General features: G+C 33.1%; 1 protein-coding gene across 3 annotated transcripts in view; it reads right to left on the reverse strand.

Moving 5' to 3' along the window:
* Positions 1-414: 414 nt before the first annotated feature.
* The window catches only part of LOC143919840 (tRNA (guanine-N(7)-)-methyltransferase), a 28150-nt gene continuing 3900 nt past the window's right edge, over positions 415-24664 (reverse strand). For 2 of the 3 annotated variants that reach the window (XM_077442397.1, XM_077442389.1), the window contains exons 2-7: positions 3161-3369; positions 2931-3055; positions 2572-2756; positions 2209-2322; positions 2033-2134; positions 415-1958 (exon numbers count right to left, since the gene is read on the reverse strand). In XM_077442397.1, coding sequence (XP_077298523.1) covers positions 1836-1958; positions 2033-2134; positions 2209-2322; positions 2572-2756; positions 2931-3055; positions 3161-3282 — 771 coding nt within the window. In that variant the 5' untranslated portion in view covers positions 3283-3369 and the 3' untranslated portion in view covers positions 415-1835. Of the gene's footprint in view, positions 1959-2032; positions 2135-2208; positions 2323-2571; positions 2757-2930; positions 3056-3160; positions 3370-3503; positions 3533-24664 lie in introns of those variants that run through there. The other variant, XM_077442405.1, reaches the window with a different exon arrangement.

A 24664-nucleotide genomic window follows, 5' to 3' on the forward strand; every position in this document is an offset into this window, starting at 1 on the left:
TTGGCACTCAAGTTCTCGTTAGTATGATAGTTATCGTTAGTATGGACTTTTCGGCTGCCAAATGTTCCGTTTTAAAGATTTTAGTGAATTTGTGACCAGTAATCACCGAACCGTTATAGCTTAAGGGCGGATAGGGAGCGTGCTTTTTCCAGGAATCAGGGCGTTTTGGGTCTTTTTACAAAGCTAGAGTGCAAAAAAAAGGTTATGCGAACCTTTAACAAAGCACCACGAACAATTAACAATGAACGGCACGCTTCCGGTCCGCTCACTAGTTATAGCTATTAGTATTTCATAATGCTGCCGGTATGTGTGAATTAGTCTGTACGGTTCAATATAAAATTTTGTTTTGTGACTTTCTTATATTCCTCAAATACATAGATTAAGTCATGGGGTGGTCACATCCGAATTTTTTTTGTCTGTGTATATATGTATATATTTTTATTTTTCTCATCTCTCTGTATTTTTTCGACCATTATGGCACATTAGGGACTCGTGTAATACCACAATGGTCCAAACTTAAATAAATAAATATGTTCAAAACCTCGATCTTCTTCTCTTACAGATTGGGACTTAACAATATTTGATCTGGTTGTTATTATTTGTTTTATCGTTTTTTGAGCTGCTTAATTCAATTGCTGTACAATTTTAACCGAACTCGTCTCTTGATAGTTGAATGAAACAATTTTCACCTTCTTCGATTCACATAACTCGAAATTCGACCAATTTTTAATTTTTGGGTGTGACCAGTTTTAGGGTGACGGGTGATCACGTGTGACCGATCTAGAGCGACCGGTTGTCCTGTGACTGGTTCACATTTGACTAGTAATCACCGAACCAAAAATATCCCTATTTAATTTAAAAATACTATGAGCTTAATGCACGACTATTTAATGTGACGACCGTAAAGAAGTAAAGTAATGGCCACTAACATTTTCAAATCAGTCTCGGCTCATAGGATGGCGACCCAAACTCGACTATGTTGTAGAGCCGCTACAATACAATGAAATAGAATGTTTACCGTTATACATCCTAAGAATGACATACTTAACTACCTGCAACCTTTTTTTAGTGCATAAAATATCGACAAAAGAGGGATGCTTCAGACTTTTGGCATTTGCTCATCTATCAAAACATCTCACTATACATACATATGCACGATTGTTCATAAGATACATCCCCAATATCCATTCAAGGTCCACTTTTTCTTTCGTAAACTGATCATTTAAATAGTAAGTATCAATACTATAATGAAAAAAAATATTTACATAATTCAAACAGCTAACAAATAACAAAAACTAATAACAATTTAATCTATTTATTTCTTAAATCTGCATATATTTCGATTGATAATTTTAATTTATTGAAATTGAGCTAAAAGTGTGATTTTTTTAAACATAAGTATGTGACAACCCTGAAGTGAGCTTTACATGTGACGGGGTGAGGCATTCAAAGCCACAGCGAGTCCCACCCAGAGAGGCCACTGCTGCTTGAAGGGCACTAAATTTTGTCACGTCTGAGACACTATCGCGTTATATCGAACATTTAGCTAATTTATGACTTATAATTAAAGGGTAAACCGTGGGTGGATCGCTTCACTGCACCGCTCTTTCTGTGAACAGCATACAATCATCATCCACGCATTGCTCTTATAGCGAATTATAATTGACATGAAACGTCAATGATTCAATACATGAAAATTTGAAAACGATTCAATGGAATATATAATATGTACATATGGGAATAAAGGTATCGCATAGGGGTTAATGAAACAAATATGCTTGAATGATAAAATATATGCAGACATCATAAAAAAAAATTATTTATCATATTGGATTTCATTGTAACGATTTGTATTCAATTCTTCTAAACACAGCAAGAAATTTTTCCCCATTATTCCGAGAAACTTTTTGACCTTCTTCAGTACTCTCATGCAATTTATCAACAACTGGATCAGATTTCTGAAAGTTTCAAAATATATTGTTAAAATGTGAAAAACCAAAACAATTTGTAAGCATATATGTATAATACTAACCAAATCATCTTCAGAAATTCTTTCAAAAAGATCATGTTCTTCAAAATGTGTCACCATCCACTCATGCAAATCTTTTACATCCGTTATTGTATAAACTATAGCCTAAAAAAGTATGGATAACTATGAAAATTCTCTATATACTTAAATAATAAACAAAATCAAAAATTGATACTCACACCGACAGCTAAAATGTACGCATATTCAGCTAACAGCCATTTATTGATAATTCTCCATTTATGTTTGGCTTTTTTAAAATGTGGATCTGGATATAAAAAGAACATTTTTTTGAGCTGTAAAAAATAAAAACCAAATTATCAATTTTCTAATATATATGTCTATTGTTTTGGTTCGTAGAAAAACAAATGAATATTCAAATAAATTTCAATAAAATAAAACTTTGAAATGAATTTAATAAAATGTTGACTATTTGATTGGCTATGCTTAAGCAGTTTATATTACAAATACCGAGCGAAGCCGGGTAAAAACACTAATATATAATATTTATGTTAAATTTAAAATTACATAAAAAAAAACTTTACTTGTCCTTTGAAAAAAAAGTTTGGTAAATACTTCATAGCATTTGTTCTAAGTATTGCAATGTTTTCATATTGTCCAGGATTTTGTGATCGCAGTGCTAATATTCGATCATTAACATAATCAGAAACTTTGACTCTAATTTCCATCCCAAGCATCAAGGTATTTGGAAACATTGGTGACAGAGTAACTGAAAATGAAAATGCGAAAGAGATTATTATAGTAGATTTTTCTGAGAAACTTTATACAGACAAACTTAATATATATGTACATAGAAATATCTCAATCAAATATATTAAAAACTATTCATTTAAACGCAAAAGTTGTATACGCCAAAAGAAATTAACGAATTTATTATATGAACCTAAAAGTCCTCCATATCCACATCCGACATCGGCAAACTCAACTCTTCTTCGTGGATTTTCTTCATCCCTTTTGCATATTTCTGGATACAATTCGGACCAGTCATAATCCTCGGGTCTAGCGGGGCTGTAATAAATAAAAATATATGTCTGAAATGATTCAGATAACATTTGTAGGACCTCAAAAATTATATTATACAAATTCCAATTGATAAATTCAAAAATTTGTTACTATTCGAGACAATGGTCAGCGATAGGATTGGAATGTGCTCGCTGACGATAGTATTTCTTCTGCGGGAGTTGAAGCTCCTGATGCCGGAGCTTCTGCTCCTGCTGGCGCGTGTCGGCCGACATAACCTCCAAGTGGCGAACTGTCACTGTGCGCTGTCAAGTGTCAACGCGCTCTCAAGCAACCACTATACGGCCATTTTGTAACACCAACTGAAAAAAAAAACATTATTTCGAATTATCGGGGTAAAAAGTTAAATAGAAGAACAGCAAATCGTATGACTAAAATCGATATTTTTAAAGCAACACTAAATATATCGATGAAATAAAGTTTAAGGATTATTTACTATTATATGGTTTTAATTTAGCAGCTTTGTATTACTCACAATCATTCAATATTTTGACACTTTGTTGAGTTATCGTCCTTTATTTAAAAATTCATACTTTATAACACGCAGAAAATAGCAGTGAAATAACAAAGTCATGATGGCAATGACACCAGATGAAGTATAAAAATGCAGAATTATAAAGACACAAAGATATTTGACGTCTAATAACCAGTGGTGGCTCGTGATAATTCATAGAGGGGGGGCTGCAGAGATTAATTGGGATGTAATAGCTTATTGACCATACCGGTGATCAAATGCAGATAAAAATAACATGCATATAGCATGCTATACTGGGAGGTCTGCAGCCGTGCAGCCCATTTGGACGGCAAAAATAGTATGGGGGATGAACGAATGAGACGACTGGCATGTTGATGCACGTACTTTATTTATGACAGCTGAAGGCAGAGTGAGGTAGCTACTGAACACAATCGAGTTGGTCCCCACTCGCAGGAAGGTGACCAAACTCGACCATGTCGTATAGCGAGCCGTCACAATAGCATACATTTGTACCGTTCTGGGAGGGCTGTAGCTCAACAGCCCATATAGATGAGCCGCCACTGCTAATAACTCTAATGACGTCTAATAAATATACTTTACGATTGTGCGCTCTTCAATATTTGATTAATAATACAATTATTACATGTGCTAATTATTAGAAACTTGGCACACTTTATACATCTAAGACGCCAACCTAAAACCATGTTTTAATAAAGGATTCCAAAAACCCTATTTTACCCAGCTAAATTTTCGACCAATTTATTTAAAAAGGGTTAAACATTTAAAACTTCTGTGCGTTATTTAAATGTATTTTTATGTTTAATCGAAATTTGGCAATCCTATGAGACTTAAATTACGATTATATATCAGAAGATTATCCACCATTAAAATTAAATTTATTTTTTATCATCTTGTGAATCTTTTTAATTTTTTATTTGAAAATTTAAATAAATATAGTTTTTCTTGCTAAATTATATCTCATAACAAATGTAATATTCTAAATTTTTCATAAATAACAATGAGTCAAAATAAGGTTTTTCATTTATATATTTTTTATGCTGTTAATAAGGGAGCAATGTGATCTTTATCCGCTAAATGACAGTTAGTGTATTGTCTACGGCCGATGGCTGTCAGGTTATATTCAGAGAGAAGGCTTTCAGTCGTTAGACTGCTTCCCAAGCTTCAGCCGCTTCAGGTACTGTCTATTTAATTTTCTATGTTTTATTTTTAAGCTCGTCACTCTTTCGTCAACGATTCTTTCAAAAAAGGGACACTGAAATGAACTATTTTTTCAGATGGTTTTTTACAATGACAGAAAGCTTTGTGTGTACAAAAGCTCACTGTTCAATAGTTGTATGTAAAATTCACAATTTGTCCAATAATTTCAATAAAAGTAACTAATTTAATAATTATAATGATACTGTCTTTGTGTTTAATTGAATTAAAAATAGCATTTCCACATGTAAAAAACAACAGATATTTGACACTGTTCCAAAGAATGCACTTTCAGTTTTATAGGCGAAAAGTTTGTTTCTCCATATAAAATTAGTTAAATTAATTGTTCTTGTATTTGTTTATTATATGTTTTGTTATATTTTTGATATGATTGTGTTATATTTGACAAGTAGCATTGTAATTTTTAGAGGTTGTTAAGATTCATTTTGCTTAAATTAGCTGTGGTAGCGGTGAAGTGCTATTGACATAGCGACTGAAAAGGCTTAAAGTAAACTAGCTCTTTGTATATAGTGGATTGTACTCCGCACTCTTCTTTATTTTGAGGTTGTTGTATTTCCTTCGTTCACAACATTTATGAATGGAACGAGAAATAAATTTACATTTTTAGAATACACGTCTTTTGTATCTCACTAAACAATTAAAACGTTCAAAAAGTATAGCCGAGTTTCAAACGCAAAAAAAATGTATTGATACGCACATATTTTGCATATATTTAAAAAATTAGAATTCATATTGATTTATTTTACATACATACTTAAAAATGCACATTTTTCAAATTTATTTGATTTACTATCATTGGTATTCATTTAATTTTTTAATACAAAAATTTAAGTTCTGAAAATGTGTAATTTCCATACATTAATCTTTGAAAAAGAGCTTATTTAATTTTTAAAATAAATATTCAAATTGCTGAGACACGTCTATGTACATATAGATATACACACATATGTAAAATGAATATTCAAAATAATATTATTCCCTATATTTAGCGGACACAAATCATATACACATCTTTCATCTACATTATGATGTTTCCATTATACGTGTGCTGGCATTTAACTACTTTGACTGTGTCTTTTTGATATATTTTGGCATCTGCTATCTATTTATTTTATTAATCAATTACTGTTATTCATCTGTAACCATTCACAATAAATTAAATTGGCATTTGGAATGCTTCAAGTCACTTTTAAACATTATATCTGATGTCAATTGGATCAATTGAGCGAATGCCAATAGAAGATATTGTCGATTAATATGTCACTGTGCAATCAATCTTAATACAGAAAGCAATCTGTTCAACAATCTTTCAACATTTTGTTGGAGATTACTTTAAAAAACATGTTTTTTAATATATGTATGTATGTACATACAAAATATTAAATTTACAGGTGTTACAGGTAGAATTTTCTATTTCAATACTATTATAGATATAACAGGACAAAGACAGTTCTTCAATTATTATCTGACTCATTTGAGTAGTATTTTGAACAACACATTTTCATTGATTTTTTCTGGAATATTTAAAAACAAATTTAGAAAATTATATACATAATATGTATTATTATTGCTATTTTTGCATAATATAATGAGAGACGTATACATATGACTAATTCAAGAGATCAAAAAATTATTGTTGAAATCATTTGTATTATTTTTTATAAAATTAGCACATACACACATACCTTTCGGATTGTATGTATATGCTACAGTCAAAGTTTATATTCCCAGTTATATATTTTGACTAGTTAAAATAAGTTTCATCTATCCCACGTGGTTATTTCATATGAATATGTATTCCATTCTTCGCCGTATACCGTTTCTTTCATACATTTTTTGAATACGATTCACAGAACCCATATATCCAGGCTTTCAATACAACTTGATTTTAATGTAATTTATTGACAGTATTGCTGTTCTGGAAAACGTTACATGACTTTATTAATTTGAGTCGAAAAATCTCATTTTTCTTTTTAACACATTCTAAGGGTTATCTTAATATGAAACTCTTTTCCATAATTCATAATAGTAATATTAACGCATTGTTGAATCCTAATGCAATCTGTTTGAAAATTTTAACTGCCAAAGCTAATATATAATTAATTACTGGCACTAGAAACGGACATATACATATCTCGCCTATTTCACCCCCTCTTATTTATTCCCAATTATAAACAACACTCGATCATTGACCTTGCAACCTTGAATATTATAAAAAAACATTTAGAACTCGCAACATACTCCTCCCTAAAAGTTTGTGTATAACTTATACTCATCATAATATACTTGCAAAGGTATAAATTAGACTGTATGAATTTTTTAATGATAATTTTGTATTCGAATATAAATTTTCCTGGTAATACACTTCGATTGTAACATATGTATAATGTATGTATACCTACTCGTACATGTGTACATACATACATATAATATACAGTAATATAACAAAAAATTCACTCAATGCTCAATAACTGATAAAAAGCTTGTAAAAAAATCAACCACAGAGCGATTAAAAAAATGTAATTAAATAATATATTGAATTATCTCCATCTCGATTAACTTGGTTGTAGGTAGAAAAATAAGCGATTTTTTTTATTGATCAGCTAAAATATTCTCACCAATTGGAATCGTGCATTTGAAAGCTCCGGCCACCAATAGGATTCAAGCTCTAGATCAGTGGTTCTTAACCGGGGGTGCGAGAAGGCATATCAGGGGGTGTGGGAGGCGTTTCTAACAACATAAATTTTGTTTTGTGATATTTGAAAACTATTGTAATTTTCGATGACATCAGCCAATTTTTTTCATTTCCAAGAAGTGACGAAAGCGCTCGGGTAGCTATAACTAAAATAATATCATTTATGGAAGGATATCGCGCTCAAGCTCTCTCCTCATTTCTCGCAAATAATAACAGTTTCCTCAGAATTTGCACACCCTCGTCTCCACTGGTATACTGTTTACAATTGTTTTTACAGTGGCAGTATAGCAAAAAACTTCTTGAGACTAGCATGTGTACACACACGAAAGTTCGATTGCAAACGTTACCTGTTCAGTGATTAAAGCCCGAATAGGATATATTGATCACACAAACGTAAGAATTTTTCTCGCCAAATTTTGAATAATATATTATGATTTTATACTTTCTTTCGAATTATTATTTAATTGACAGTAGTAAACCCCGCCATGTAAAAAAACGCCAGTGGAAAGACGATTATGTTGGTTACGGATTCACTTGTACAACAGAAAACGATGGTACGCAACGACCTCAATGCATCATATGTTCCAAGATGTTTTCAAACTCCAATCTTAAACCACCAAAGTTGTTGAAACATTTCAACGATGTGCATGGTGGTGAAGGTGCAGATTCGATTTGATGCCAGTGATACAATCACAAAATTATGTGGCTCAACAATTCAAAAGCTCTTGTTAGAAGTGTCTTATCAAGTGAGATATCTGTGCGCTTAGAAAAAAAGCCTCACACGAATGCTGAGGAATTATTAAAACCTTTTGCATTAATAATTGCTAAAACTTTATTAGATTCTGAAGCACAAAAAAAAAAATCCATCAGATTCCATTATCGAACGATATAATTCAAGTTATAGAAGACATAAAAGCCAGTCCTCTGAAAATAAGCATGCAACTGCATGAGTCAACTGACGTGGATAATTGCTGCCAGCTCTTGGTATTTGTGAGATATACATATAAAGGGAAAATAAATAATAGAAGAATTTCTATTTTGTATGTAATATGTAAACGTACAGATGTGTTTGTAAATAAACAGTATATATCTTGCAATAAATGTATTTTTCTAAATTAAAGATTATAACGGGAACATATGTATTTTCGGATTCAAACGAAAGCGGCTCACTGAAAAGGTTAAGAACCACTGCCCTATAGTTTGTCTAATATTATACCAAGTCAAGTTTTGTGAGAGAGAATCCATCTCAGGATCTTAAAAACGATCGAAATTTCATTATTCGAATGAACCAATATTATAATGGTACATTCGAAATCCAATCGATATCGCATATTACATACGTACGTATGAACATATGTATGAAACTATTTTATTTTATTTTATTTTATTTTATTAATTGAAAAATCAACAATGAACCCATCTACAGGTGAATATTTATTGTACGTTTCAGAAGGTTTCTTTCAAGTCGTTACCGAAACGACAAGCGGAAGACCTTAACCCACAAAGGGTTTGAAGGCACTCACGGGTCAAGGCATTCGACGTGTTTTGTGGACTAACACGATTTGGTCGATACATTCACGTGCCCGGGCACTAAACGGGTTAAGCCGACTAAGCTTGTGGCATTAACTCGTCGACGTTTTTCTCCAGCCGGCTTTCAGAAACTTATCTGCATATGTATATATTGAAATTATTCAGTTTTTGTACGGTTTCTTTGCCAATTATTGCAAAAGTATGACCTTTTGCAACGAAGTATTTTTAAACGACTCATTTTTAACTCCTTTCGGAAACGACTTTTTAAAGTAAAACTTCTTTACGGACGGTATAGTGAATTGCTTCGATGTAACTGATGCAGCTTCCCCGTCGAGAATTACCTCACAAATAATATTTTTCTTATTTAATTGTGCATAGTAGGGATTGCATTATCGGTTTACCGATTCACCGGTAAATCGCCAAAATTTCGCCATTGGTAAATTTTATTGGTAAATTGGTAAACCAGTAAATTTTCCAATTTTAAATTGAAAAATTATTTGATTGCAAATTTAGTACATATAGGCATATTATTGCATTAAAAATTGATGCAAATAGCGTATTGTGGATTAGGTAGTCTGGAATTTGCTTATTTTTAGTATTAAATGTTCAAAATGACGAGATGAATAGGAGATATACGAGAAAGTAAACTCAGCGTTAAAATTGTGCGGTCAGGTTTTCGCCATAAAATAACAATAGACCTCTCCATTGTCCTAGAAAGCAAGAGTGCAAAAAAATGGTTGAAAATAGAAATTTACTGTAGTGAACCATTTTTTAGCTATCGGGCAACCTGACCGCCGTCCCTTACTAATCATATTTATCTTATGTTATTAGGTTTTGAAGTTTTGTACAGAGGTAGCACAGTAATGGTAATTGATTGTAATAAGTTGCAGTGGGCTAGCGAGTCTCCTTTCAGTTTGACAGTTCTCCTTGTGTACTGATGCATTCGTTGAAGTGGCTACACTGATGCATGCTTAAGAATGGCAACACAGACCAACCCAGTCGTAATGAATGCGATCAGACGGTTGCTTCAATTATGATTATTAATCATTACGAATGTATTTATGTGACATTATTCACCCGAGATTTATTTTTAATTATGAACGGTTCAATCCAGGTTAACGTTTTTAGGAAAAGTAACCAAGTTGATTTCTTTACCAGTAAAAACCAGCATTGGGAAAATAATTGACCGTTTACCGGTAAATTAAATTTGACAGTAAATTGCAATCCTTAGTGTGTAGTAGATCTTGCGTAAATATGTAAGCTTAACTTTTATGCTGCGTATTTTTTTTAAATTAAATTCGCCATTGTAGATGTTACGTTTATTTGAATACTTTTAGTCGAGCTTTGAATCTGAGGTATTATAATTTAGCTTTTATGTATGCTCCCATCGTCTAAAATAAGACCCTGGAGATTATACTTATATTAAGCTTCATACAAATGCTTTCTGTCATAACATTCGTTCCTTTTATCTGAAGTTTCTTTTGAACGTTTCTCTCAGCCGCTTATTGCGTAAGTGGTTCCTGAATTATTAAAAGATTTTCCATTTTAAAAATTGTTCAAACGCTTTGATCAACATTTATTGCAATACATTATAAAAATGTGAGCATTTTTTATTCGATTTGCTTGGAAAATTAGTTTCCGCGTGCGTTCCCGATGATATGATGAATTTTCCGTTACGATTAGTCACGGCTGTTTTAATGAGCGATCGTAATCCTTTTATTATGCTGACAAATTGTTTCGATAACGACGCAAAGCAAACATTACTATCCTATCCATTAAACTGATTAATAAATCCGATCGAAATTGGCGCTAAATATCGTCGCCTTTGTGTATCCAACTTGTTGTGTTTGATCAATACGATTGATTGAGAGTGGGTTGTTATCAAACTGTGGCACGTGAACTTGACCTGAAAATTACATTGATTGTGTACGCGTTTATGTGTGTGGATATTGGACGAATTACATTGATCTAGTGAAATATTGCAGATTTTAATTAAATTTTTAATACATACATACTATGATTTTTAACAAAATGTACCTAATAATGTTTTAAAATAATTTTATATACATATGTACATATGAAAGTATTGCAAAGCCTCAAAGCTGTATCCATTATGTAATATGAAAGAACACCTCATCTTATGATTTGTTGTATTATTTATTTGATTTTTTATCGAGGTGACGGGAAACCACAAAACAAATCCCTGGAATTGCATCATAATTTGTGTCAGGGTTTGAGCCCTGGATTGACCTCGATTGAAAATAATTTATTCCCAGTATTTCTGCAGCCACTATTTGAATATGATTTCAAATTTATAATATACTAGTGGTTTTACCCGGTTTCGCTCGGTATTTGGAATAGAAATCGCTTAAACATGGTTAATGTATGTTATAGTAAACATTAATTTGTTTTTTTTATTAAATTTATTGGAATCGGAAAAAAAAAATAGCATTCAACGATGTCGATATGGTCATCATAGAAACATTGATTTGTTTTCGATTCTCCCACCCAAACCTTACATAGTTACAAAGACTCTTTCGAAAGTATATATTAGATACATTGAAACTGTTATTGTCAGTGAAATTATAATTACGCACTATCATCCAACTGTCAAAAAATATAATTTCACTGATAGGGGTCAGTGAATATGTAACTGGTTATAATTTCACTGAAACGCCAGTGAAATTATAATTTCACTGCTCTTATAATTTCCCTGTAACATATTTACAAGTTAAATACCATGAGTTAAATACAGATGTCGCCCAGGGGCAACCCATAATGGCATCATTGTAAAATATAAAATTTATATTATACATACATATATATGTATATACAGACAAATATGAATTTCGGAATTCCTACGATAGACCTTAGAATAAAGAATTTAATATAAAAACTTAACGAAGCTCGTAACTATGTACTTTCATATTCAAAACAATGATGATTTCCTTTAAAGACCGCTTCCGCCATATAAATGGCCTTGAGCGTGGTGCGCTTTGTATGGGAGTTTCTGGTCAAACAGTGACCTTGAATTCGCGTTAATCAATCAAAACTTATCATAATCAAATCAATTAAACCGCTTATTTTTTATTTTTATTACAATCAATGTACACTCGTCATTACAGATCGTTCCAATGCGACGAGTGTACGAGAACGGTCAGACAACTTATACAGTACGTTCAATGAACATAGAATACAATAATTAATCAAGTAAAGAAATAATAATCATAGAGGCATCTATGGATTATTTTTAGATTTTGTGCACAATTTTTATACACATAATAAACACGAAATTATAGAGACATCTATAGATTTCAGATTTCTGTGCATAATTTCTACAAATTATACACACAGATTTTTGTGACAAGAGGAAATGATCTATTACCAATTTTCAGGAACCGTTTCAACAATGATCAGATAAAATTGGCAAACTCTGATAGAGAAACGATTGATTTGGAGTCACAAAACCCCCAAATCTAACCAGCAGTTTGACGAGTCGAACCATCGATCGCAGTGGTGCTAAATATATACGCTACCATTAAGCCAAACTGCTGGCTAATAAATTATCCAGCACTGCATTTTAACAATGCACTGCACGAAATGTATTTCCGCTTGCACAGCACTGCACGAAACAGACTACTCCTATTCATAAAATACAGCACCGCCCGTTTTTAGCACATTTTTACTTACATATACATTACATAGCGCGACGATACGGTGCAATATTGCTTACGTGGTATCGTCGAGTCAATATTGTCACAATATGACGGTTCCAAAAATATTCATATGCGTATGGCAACACTTTCACTAGTACAGGTGCACTCGCCAATATGACGTCACGTCATGCGTGAATATTTCCACAGTGGTCAAAGAAAAACGATTCTGCTTAATATTTTTCGGTGACTGCTGTATAATATGTATAGATCGTGTCGGTTATTGCTGTTCCGGACACATGGAAGATATTAATGTGTCCATATAAAATGTACTAAAGAATATTTTTCGTACTTTTGTTTACATGCAGTTGCCAGCTTGAGCTGTACTAGTATAAATGAATATTGATCCTTTATTTATTTTAAATAGTAAAAAATCTTAAAAAAACTATTTTTTTTTTCATTTTCATGGCGATACATCAGTTGGAGGCACAGGACATTGCTTAAAATCGGCGAATTTTTAAAGTTATTTAACGTTTCCTTTATAAGACGCGAGTTTTCTACTACATATGTACATATGTAGGTCCGTTGATAGAAATCCAAAATTCGCGTTTTTCGCTCCGGTCTAAAATATACATACATACCTACATGTATACATATGTATATGGATGTAATTTCATGAAATGCATACCTTCCTACACGTTTTATATATATATTTATATATATTATATCAGTGGCGTAGCGAAGGGGGGGTCCGGGGGGGTCTGGACCCCCCCCCTTGGCGGAGCGCAGTCGGTGGCAAAATATCCCACTCCTGTCGCAATTGATCGGTCGATTGCATCATACACTTCGGCAGTTAGCTTTACTTTATTTTTATATGTTGTGATTTTATATTAATTAAATATAAATTATATAAATTATCTTGCCTTTTTTCCTGTCAAACCCCCCCCTTGACAAAATCCTGGCTACGCCACTGTATTATATATATATATATATATATATATATATATATATATATATATATATATATATATATATATATATATATATATATATATATATATATATACATATACATTAAGCCAGCAGTTTGGCTTAATGGTAGCGTATATATTTAGTACCACGAAGGTTCGAGTCCTCGTCAAACTGCTGGTTAGGTTTGGGGATTTTGTGACTCCAAATCGATCGTTTCTCTATCAGAGTTTGCCAATTTTATCTGATCATTGTTGAAACGGTTCCTGAAAATTGGTATTAGTTCATTTCCTGTTGTCACAAAATCTGTGTGTATAATTTGTAAAAGTTATGCACAGCAATCTGAAATTTATAGACATCTCTATAATTTAGTGTTTATTATATGTATAAAAATTGTAATAATAATTGTACACAAAAATCTAAAAAAAAAATAATCCATAGATGTATCTATGATTATTATTTCTGTACTGATTAATTGTTATATGCTATGTATTCTGATTGTATATGTATTATTGTATTTCTGACCGTTATCGTACACTCGTCGCATTGGAGCGATCTGTAATGACGAGTGTATATTGATTGTAACAATAAAATAAAATATATAGTATAACTTGACCTGCAGAATGCCATACTGTTCTTTTCAATTACAATCCGTATTCTCAAACGTCAAATTTAATACACGCCAACGTCAAGTTATTTTCGCATTAAGTCCAATTTTAACAATTTCCTTATTCTGAAAACACTCACACGAAAGTGGTTCCGTACGTGTTCAGATTCAGCCCATTCCTTTGTTTTCGTTCTTCGTAAGTTTCATTGATTCTAAAATAAATCAGAATATATGTATATGGAATGTAAACACTTGATGCGTTTATACGCAAACAGAAGTGTTTCCGAACAAACGATCTACATATTTATGTATGTACGTAAACATCGGAAGAATGGGTGACAATAGATGCTTATTATAGCTAGAAGTTTTGACAGTTTTGTAGTTTTCCCCAGTTTTAGATCATCCACTGGATTGTTTTCATCTCCATATTTTCAAGTCGATTGTTTTACAACACCATATTTGTCATGTCAATATTTCAACGTTGGCTCTGTATGGTCCGGCTTAAACGTTTCGTTTACCTTTACTTTTAGTTTTTATTTTTTGTTGTGACGTCTGATTTTTAACGCTTCAATGACTAAACAAAGAGAATTTAACAGTGAAAAAAATGTTGACTCGGGGCCATCGAATTGTGAGTACTCTAATTTCAGAATACATACATACATACATATATGAAAATATATATTCACTAGTGAATAGCCCGATGAAATATCATCGCATGGGTATAAAATTATTATATACCCGCATAAAACTAAAAAAAAAAATCCGGAACCGGAACCGTTATTTTCGTAGACTCTCATAGATAGTTTTCAATTCTTTATTTGTAATAATTTTCAATTCTTAAAGTTAACGTTAACAAAATGTAATATTTTCCGATTATACACAAACGGTCATTGACCTCGTAACGTTGAATATTATTATTACACATAACAAATTACGTGCATATACATATGATGTGTATTTACAACACGTATTCTGGGCGAGGATATGGCATGCGACGCGAGCTCGTGAGGGCCATTGCGTTTGGATCGGAGGGTCCGAGGTTCGATTCCCGGCGCCCGCGGTGAATGAAGTCAATTTTTTTCTCGAATATCGTCAAAATATTAATAATTTAAATTATAATTATAATTTAATTGAAAATAAATACATAAAAAAATGGTTCAAAACCTCGCTAAATGAAATTATTAAAATTACGTATTTTTATATGGCGAGAAGGAATATTTCAATTAATGTTTAAAAAAAAAAGGCGAAATGAAAAATTGGATTTGGCGTGATGTCCGAGACCATTAGCTCAATTTAGACCCATATTCAGGCTATTTGGGGTGATCGGTTCGAGTCGCGACAAAGTCGTCTCGTCGAAAAATAAATTAATCGATTTTTATCGATTCGTTCATTATGTTCGGCGAGAGTTAGGACACACACACACACACACACAGATAACCGTCTTTATATATATGATGTTCAGGTTTTTTTTACATATTCTTTGCGGTTAATAACCCGAAAATTCTCTCCGAAACTCTGATTTATTCGGCTTAATTTAGCTAGATGTTTATTACATATGGCATACTTTTTGGATTTCAAGTGCTTGACGTTACTACAGTTATCGTGTCGTAATAATTGTATAATAATAATTAATCATACATATATATAAAACCTAAACGGCATCAATTCGTTTCTGATTGGCTGTCATCAAAGTCGTTTCTGATTGGCTGTATTGGTTTGATTGGTCGTTTGATTGGCGTTTATGATTGGTCGGTCTTTAAATAATATAAAATTTTTTCGATTCAAAGATATTTAATAAAAAGACAAATGAAGATTTTTTCGTGGTTTTCATTTCGCTTCCATTTACCGAGCGAAGCCGGGGAGCACCACTAGTGTTAAATAAAATTAAGCCTAGTTTTGAATGAATAAGACAGTAAAAGTAGTTAGAAATTATTTTGTATCTAGGTCAAATCATCAACATGTCCGGTGATAAAGAAGAAGAAATGAAGAGATGTGCGAAAATAGAATGGAGTGCATTCGGGCAAATTATTCAAATCTAAAATGCCACTTTAATCAACGTGTATTTTCAGTGATGATGGATGGATGTTAAACATGGGCATTAAACGCCAGAATTTTGCATAAAGATCAATGCACTAAAAAAAGTGTAGAACGAAGTATCGAAGCTAGTTTATGTAATGGAGATAATAAAGAAATTGAAATGGCAATGTGCGGGTCACATGGGTAGAAGAGCAGACGAACCAAGTGCTCGACTGTTACCTGAGAGAATGTAAAAGGGTGCAAGGAAGGCCACCAGGGTAGAGATGGGTGGATGAAAAGGATAAGGGCGAAAACAAACAGAGGCACATGCTTTTTTCGTGGCTTCCAGCCGGGAAGTGCGTTCCTTCAATTCTTTGCTAATTCGTACGATATTATTATGTTGACATGTTTCTCGTACATTTCTTCGAACATGGGAGTCACTGTTAAACCTATGTCAATACAAGGATAAAATATCACAGTAAACACTCCAGGGGGTGATTTTTGTACTGGGCACCGCAAGAAATATAACGCGTGTTAACATTTTTTTACATTATCAAAATCATATGTAAAACTATCTACAAATAAAACACGTACCGCGTGCCTCTCTGTGTTTTCGATTTAAGAGTTGCTGAAAATATAGCGTGTAAGTCTTCATCCAGTCTTCATATTCATAATAATAAGAATTGATGATTATGATTAAAAGAATCCGGTATTTAAAAAATATGTTTATGTCCAGTATTTTTAGCAAACATTTATAAATAGAAGAGCTCGTAATAAAGTTGTCACCCGTGACAATACTCAAGTTTTTTTTTCAATGCATATCGCACATTCGAATCAACAGTGTCACAACTCAAAATTTGGCGAAAAATTTTCATAAACGAAACCTCAGATAAAGCCTATCATACATATTGTACTTGATCGTAATTAATTTTATCAATGAATATACCTATGTACATATGTATGTATGTATGTAGTATCGTTTTATTTATTTATTTAAAGTTTGGACCATTGTAGCATTACAGGAATTCCTAATGCGCGACAATGGCCAAAAATATAACAGAAAAGAAACAAAATAATAACTAAAGAAATTAGACATTACAAAAACAAAATATATATATACATAAAAAACACATTTAACACAATCACAAAAATAATAAGCTATATAATAGCGGATAATAATAATAAGCATTATCAGTTATATAAATAAATATTATCCGTTTTATATAAACCTATGTACATACTAACCACTAGGAATGCCAAACTACTCGACTTTTACTACTCGGCAGTGGCGTAGTTAGCAAAAATGGACCCGCATGCAAATGTTATACATAAACAGGCCCCCTTTAGTACTTTTGTTATTAAAAATTAAATTGATAATTAACTCACATACTTTAAATGTTCTTTTTCCTCGCCTTCAAAGTCGCAAAGTATGCAATTACATATTTCAAAGACATTTTATTTTAAAACCGTTTTTATAGATAATTGCAGACAATTATTATTACTGTACCATTACGGAAAACTATTGAATGTCGTGATTTTTTTTTTGATTTTTAAATGCTTTTTATTATTACGAAATTATGTTCACAATACATCTTATATCTATTTTAATAGCTACTGATCTACTGATCATTTTCTATTTTACAATTTTAATTTAATTTGGTTAGTAATTACAGTATTATATTATTCTAATGTTAATCTAAAGCATAATAGGAAAAAGAGCTCAAAAACCTATTTACAATCCTTATAAATGTTCATAATACATCTAATACATAATATTAATTAAAGACTATCTAAAGTCGATGACCTAAAGCAGATTGTGTTTAGGTAATCTGTGTTTATACCTGAAGGGTATAGACATTTTGTTGTAATCACCGAGACTCTTCACAAGTGTGTTAGTATGGTTATTAGTGATTCTTTCATAGAATCTACTGGTTAGTTTGTTAGTAATGTCTGTAACAAACGGAATATTATATATAGCATGCAGTTTTTTCAGGTTAGTATATATGGGTGTATTATAAATTATTTTAAGGGATTTATTTTGTATTACTTGGAGCTTGGAAAGGTTAGTTTTCGAGGCGTTATTCCATACAGGTGAAGCATAGGTTAATAATGGTAATATGAGCGCGCGATATAATTTTATTTTATTTAGCGTTGATAAAGAACTATGGCGATTAAATATTGGATATATTGAGGATATACCCCGCATCGCCTTGCATTTCGCTGCCTCAATGTGAGGTGCCCATCTCATTCTTTTATCAAACGTTACTCCTAAATATTTTATTACTGACTGCCATTTCAGACTTTCTCCAGAGGGGATTTTCAGATCTGAACTTGGCTTATGTTTTCTAACACTAAAGAATATGGCGTCTGTTTTGGTTTGATTAATTTGAATTTTCCACTTAGTGAAGTGTTCAGTCATTGTTTTAATTGCAAATTCAAGATTTTTAAGAATAGTGTCTGGTTTTTTGCTACTTGTGAAGCAAGCTGTATCATCTGCATATAGGGCTATGTGACAGTTTTTTGGAATAGGTATGTCATTTATATATATGGAGAACAAGAGTGGGCCAAGCAAGCTCCCCTGCGGAACGCCAGCTGCGATTATTTTTGGAGACGATAATTCATTATTTACGCTAACCACTAGTTTTCTACGAGTTAAGTACGATTTGATGATGAGAATTAGGTAGTTCGGTATTTTGTTAATAAGGAGCTTATGAATGAGTCCATCGTGCCAAACCGTGTCGAAGGCCTTTTCTATGTCGAGACATACCATTCCGGTACTTCTCTTCATATTAAAGTTCTTCGTCACGTGTTCAGTTAGTCTTGTTAGTTGTTGGGTCGTGGAATGTCCAGTGCGAAATCCAAATTGTTCATTTATTAATTTCTTATTTACGACTTTAAGTAAACGTGTGTAGATTATTTTTTCCAGAATTTTTGAAAGCGTGCAAAGTAAGCTAATGGGTCGATAATTGGCCGGGTTTTTTGAGCTTTTATCGGGCTTAAGTATGGGAATTACGTTGGCTGTTTTCCAGTATTCTGGGAAATACCCGGTGAGTAAACATGCGTTGAATATTTTAGATAGTGAGACTAAAGCTTTAAATGGAAGTTGTTTGATTGTGATGTTATCTATTGAATCTCGCCCAGGTGCCTTTTTATTTTTTAAATTACGTATTATATTTTGGATTTCACACGGATGCACCAATTTTATATTTTTAGTACTGTTAGTGGGAGTTTTTGTGATGATTTTAATGGACCGGTTGACTTTATTATGCGTTGGTATGTGATTGTAATGTTGTGTGAGTGTGTGATGTTTTTGGAAGGATTTTGATAATAGTTCTGCTTTGTCGCAATCACGCGTCACTGAGATTCCTGCATCATCTAATGGAGGAATCGAGTTTTTTGTCCTGCGAATCGCTTTAGCTAATTTCCATAGAGAGCCATCAACTGAGCTCAATTTTTCTAATTTTTTAGACCAAGCTTCATTTTTGATTTCTTTGATTCTAATTTTAATTTGATATGTGAGCTTATTAATTAATGTTTTCAATGCTGGATTTTTTGATGTTTGCCAAATTTTACGGAGTTTATTTTTACTTTTAATTAGATTTGCAACAAAGTCAGTTATCTCTAATTTGTGTTCAATGTATTGTGTCTTAGGTATGTGAAGGTGTTTGGATCGAGTTATTGATTCCGTTAGGTGTATTATGGAGCTGTCGATTTCGGTTTTGTTTGTGAGTGTGGTAGAAGTTAGAATGGTTTGGTCATTTATGTATGACTTGAACTCTCGCCAGTTAGCTCTCCCGTAATCCCAACTATGCTTGATGATTTCCTCGGGTTTCCCGTCGATTGAGAAGATTATCGGGAGATGATCAGACGACAGGGTTTGAAGGGCATTTGGTGTCGATATTTTTGGGCAGTTCTTGACGAGGACAAGATCTAGTGTGGATGGTTGTGAGTTATTTGTGGGATAGTGTGTGTATGTATCCGGATGAAGTAAGATTGTATCTGTTAGTTGAATGTATTTATAAAGAGTTGTGCCTTGTAGGTCAGTGTTTACGCAACTCCATAACGGATGTTTGGCATTAAAGTCACCAGCTACCACTACCGAACTACCAATGTTAAATATTTTGTTAAGATCGGATGCCAATAATCGTTTTTGGGGAGGATTGTAAGCGGATGCTACTATGTGATGGGTGTTGTTAATTGTTAGTTCGATGGCGGTTAGTTCTAAATTTTTTAGTGGCGGGGTTATTACGCGACAATGTTTAATTGACGATTTTATAAAAATGGCAACTCCCCCTCCATGCTGTTCTCGGTCTTCGCGATAACAGTTAAAGTTAGGTAGGTTAATACGGATATGAGGTTTTAAGAAGGTCTCGGAGATTAAAACTATGTCAACACAGTACTCACCGATCGCCGACTCTAGTTCGTCAATCTTATTCTTAAGTCCACGAGCATTCCAAGCTAGAATGTTCAGGCGCCTCCCGTTAATCAAAGACATCGAGATATTCGACAAGCATGAGTGCCAGCTCTAGTTTGTCGGTGCAACCGCTGGCCTTGGCACGAATCTCCTGGAGGATCTTCAACATCTTCGTCATAGACGCCATGGAAGTTAGGTCTGTTGTTGGTTGAATGTTGGGATTGGTTGGTTGGTGGGGTTTTTTAGGGATATTTGGGATATTTGGTGAAGGAGTTTTAATGGTCGGTAGCTTTGGGAAGTTATGATCGTTAACGACCGGGATATTTTGTGGCTGCGCCACTGGGAGTTTCCAAGGGTTTGCTTTGACAATTGATGCTCGATTCTTCCTCGATTCCAGCATTTTCAGATAGCTCTGTCTTTTTGGACAGTCTTTGAAGTTAGCGGGGTGAGATCCTGAACAGCCTGAGCACACAGCAGGGGTAACTATTCCTTGATTGCATTGTGCGGTGAGGTGAGTGCCGGCACATTTGACGCACTTGGCCTGCCGATTGCAGTTTTTCGCAGCGTGTCCATATTCTTGGCATCTGAAACATTGAGTAATATTTTGTGATTTACTAGTATATTTAACGACACTGACCTTTGTGTAACAGATGTACCGGATTTCTTTAATCTTCTTTGCCGATACCGATGGCTCGAAGAACACCAAGTATAGCTCGGTGGCGTTGCTCCTAGGCTCCTTCGTCTTCATCTGTATGACTTTGGTTACAGGGAATCCCTGTCTGATGATGTCATCTTTAATATCAGCTTCCGGCAATTTCGGCAAGCCACGTACGACACTTTTTATTTCCTTTTCCTCCTTCCTGGAAAAGGTATGGAATTGTCGGTCTGGTGTCAATCCATCCCGAAGTTTTTTAAAGTCTTCAAGACTTTTACATTGTATCTTGACATTATTTTGACCAATGTAAGTCATTGTGAAGTCTTTTATAAACTTCTTGATCGACTCGATCATGCTGCCGTGAGTGCCAGTAGCTGTCATGATGATGGGCGGGATTCTTCCACCGCTTCTGGGGACATCGGAAACTTCCAAGAGCCCTTCAAATTTGTTTTTCTCCTGAATTTTAAATTCAGGAGCAACATCTTTCACGTTCTTTGCCGTATGTTTTGGAAACTGCCACTCGGTCTCCATCTGAGCGGTCTGAGAGCAGCCTGGTTGAGGAGCTTCGGTTGTAGTTATCAGTGTCTTCTTAATTCGCTTTTTCAGGTTGGATCCTCGCATGGTGCCAACATGTGTTCGTTTGGTGTTCGTTTTGTGGGGGGTGTTTGTTTTGTATGTTAAAAGGTGTGGGTTTTTTGACGGTATGGCGTATCGCTGTATTATGAGCGCTCGCACAGAGAGTACGTCTTCGGCACGTCCGTTCTCACGGAGCGTCGAGTGACGAATGAATGTCGTGAGAAGGAGTACATATGGGTGAAAATTCGACACGCAATGTGTTGCGTATCAAATTTGGAGCATATAATTCTAAATAGTGTATCCTATTAGTCATATGAATAATTTTAAGAAAACTTTCAAGATTTTTATTTGAAAAATGTGTAGCATTTTTATTTGAAAACCTTTTGGGCCCCTAAATCTAATAGGCCCGCATGTACCGCATGCCCGTGCGGCGTAGTAGTTACGCGCCTGGTACTGGGGTAATCTAATGTACGAGTACCTATATACATTCTTAGGTAAGGATGGATGCAAGAAATTTGCAAGATTGTTAATTCAAGCTTTCGATTGGAACTACTAATTGTTGAACAATGCAAGTTGGCACTGACTTTTTTCACAAATATAAACTTAAGAGGGCTGGACCCCGGCGCCTTGTCAATACAAACGTATTAGACTTCTCCCTTCCTCAATTATGGCATTAGATCAATTATTTAATATGATTTGGATATCCACCATAGGCATGTTTCAAATTTTTTTATATTTTTTTGATTAATTTATTTTTGATTTATTTGATTTTTTGATTAATCAAAAAAATATAAAAATAGAAACATGCCTATGGTGGATATAAATAGCATATTAAAAATAATTTCTCTATTGCCATAATTGAGGAAGGGAGAAGTATAATCGTTTGTATGGATAAGGCGCTGTGGTCCAACCCTCTTAACTGTCAAAAAATGGTAGATATGATAAGTAGACACCGGATCGTCACAGTACTATCCATTGTTCCATTGTTGTAAATCCTTTGTAAAAAAGGTTCGGCAAACCTTTAACAATGCATTTACAACCTTTGAACAATACGCGGCACCTTCTGGGTCCGGTGACTAATGATTAGAGGTAGGATAGTCACAGTGCTATCCATTGTTCGGCAAACCTTTAACAATGCATTAACAACCTTTGAACAATACACGGCCCCCTCAGGCTCCGGTGACTACTAATGATAAGCCTTACGTTTAAAAATAACACTCATCTGATGGTGCTTACGGACTAAACCAGCGACGATTTTGGGCCAACTTTTTAACCAGCAGTAGCGTACAAAATATCGAAATAAAAATTAAATTTTAAAATTGAAATTAAATATCAAAATCAAGCTAAAGAGCGAGATTGAGCTAAAATTAGATCATCGTTGATGTTTTGAATTACAATAATGTTTTGAATTACGACGATACCGCATTTAAAACCAGAGAAATATTATAATTTCTCTGCGTACGAGCGAAAAAAAATAGTCGTCACGAGATGTTACTGTATTTCCACGTGGATGATCGATAAAAAAAAAACAATTCATAAAAAAACGCGGTGTCGGATGTCGGTGATTTGTCAAAGGGTTTTTTTTCTTTCGTCGAAATAAAATTAATAATCACACATTATCCGATAAATTTTACCTCTGAAATGATTTAATTACTTGATTTATTTCGACGAGAGAAACAATTGAAGAATAAAAAAATCCGTTTGATGTGACGGACAACACCCCGGGTTAGCAAAAATCGTTGGATCACCCATACTAATACATGATATATTCTCAGTAACTGCGCATTACGGGGAAGTAAAAATAATAATTCTTTGATTTTTTTTCGATCTTAGTGCGTATCTTCGTAAGTCAAAACATCTTCGACAAACAAAAGTCGAGGATTACCTGTATGTGATTGTTGATGATCTAATTTTAGGTCAATCTCGAAAATTTATTTAAATTGTGCATGTTCTGTTTTAACTTTCAATATTTAATTTTAATTTTAATATAATGATTATAATTTTATTTTGATACTTGAATTTAATTTTAATATAATAATAATAGTTTTAATTTTGATATTTAATTTCAATTTTTAAATTTAATTTTTATTTCGATTCTATATTTCTTCGATATTTTTATTTTGTACGCTACTGGTTTTAAAAGTTGGCCTGTGGGCCATTCGTTGGCTTGGTGCGTACGCACCATGAGAGGTCATTCTCTAAGACTCCAAAAATATAGATATATACTATAAAATAATTAATTAGAGAATCCTTCTCTTCAAATTGAGTGGTTAAAATTTTTAATATTCTATCTAATAACTTATTAACTTCTAGTAACTTAAAACATTTTCAAAATAAACTTAATAATTTCTTTAAAATAAATGTTTTTTGTAGTTCTTCCCTTTTAAGTTTAAGTTTATCTTTTGTATTTTTTCTTTAATATTTTTTTTCGTCTATTTTGAATTGGTAATATTTTCTTTTCGGCCTTCTTTATTGCCTTTTTTGATATTTGTATTCCTGTATGATTATCTAACCCCTTGGGTATATCGGCCTTGCCGCTTTTTCTTAGTATTTTTAAATAAATAAATATTCAATAAATTTATAGAACTTCAAAAATTTAAAAAGTATCTTCTAATCTATGTATGTATTTCTATTGAATACATGCCTGAAATAAAATAAAATACCATTACCTTATAATATATCAGTAATAAAAATAAGGTATCACTTTTACGTCAAATACAGATAGCATGTTAGTAGGCTCACACGCGAAATTCTAATTTTCAAAAAAAAAA

Source organism: Arctopsyche grandis, chromosome 1 (genome assembly GCF_051622035.1).
Source record: "Arctopsyche grandis isolate Sample6627 chromosome 1, ASM5162203v2, whole genome shotgun sequence".
Lineage (NCBI taxonomy): Eukaryota > Metazoa > Arthropoda > Insecta > Trichoptera > Hydropsychidae > Arctopsyche > Arctopsyche grandis.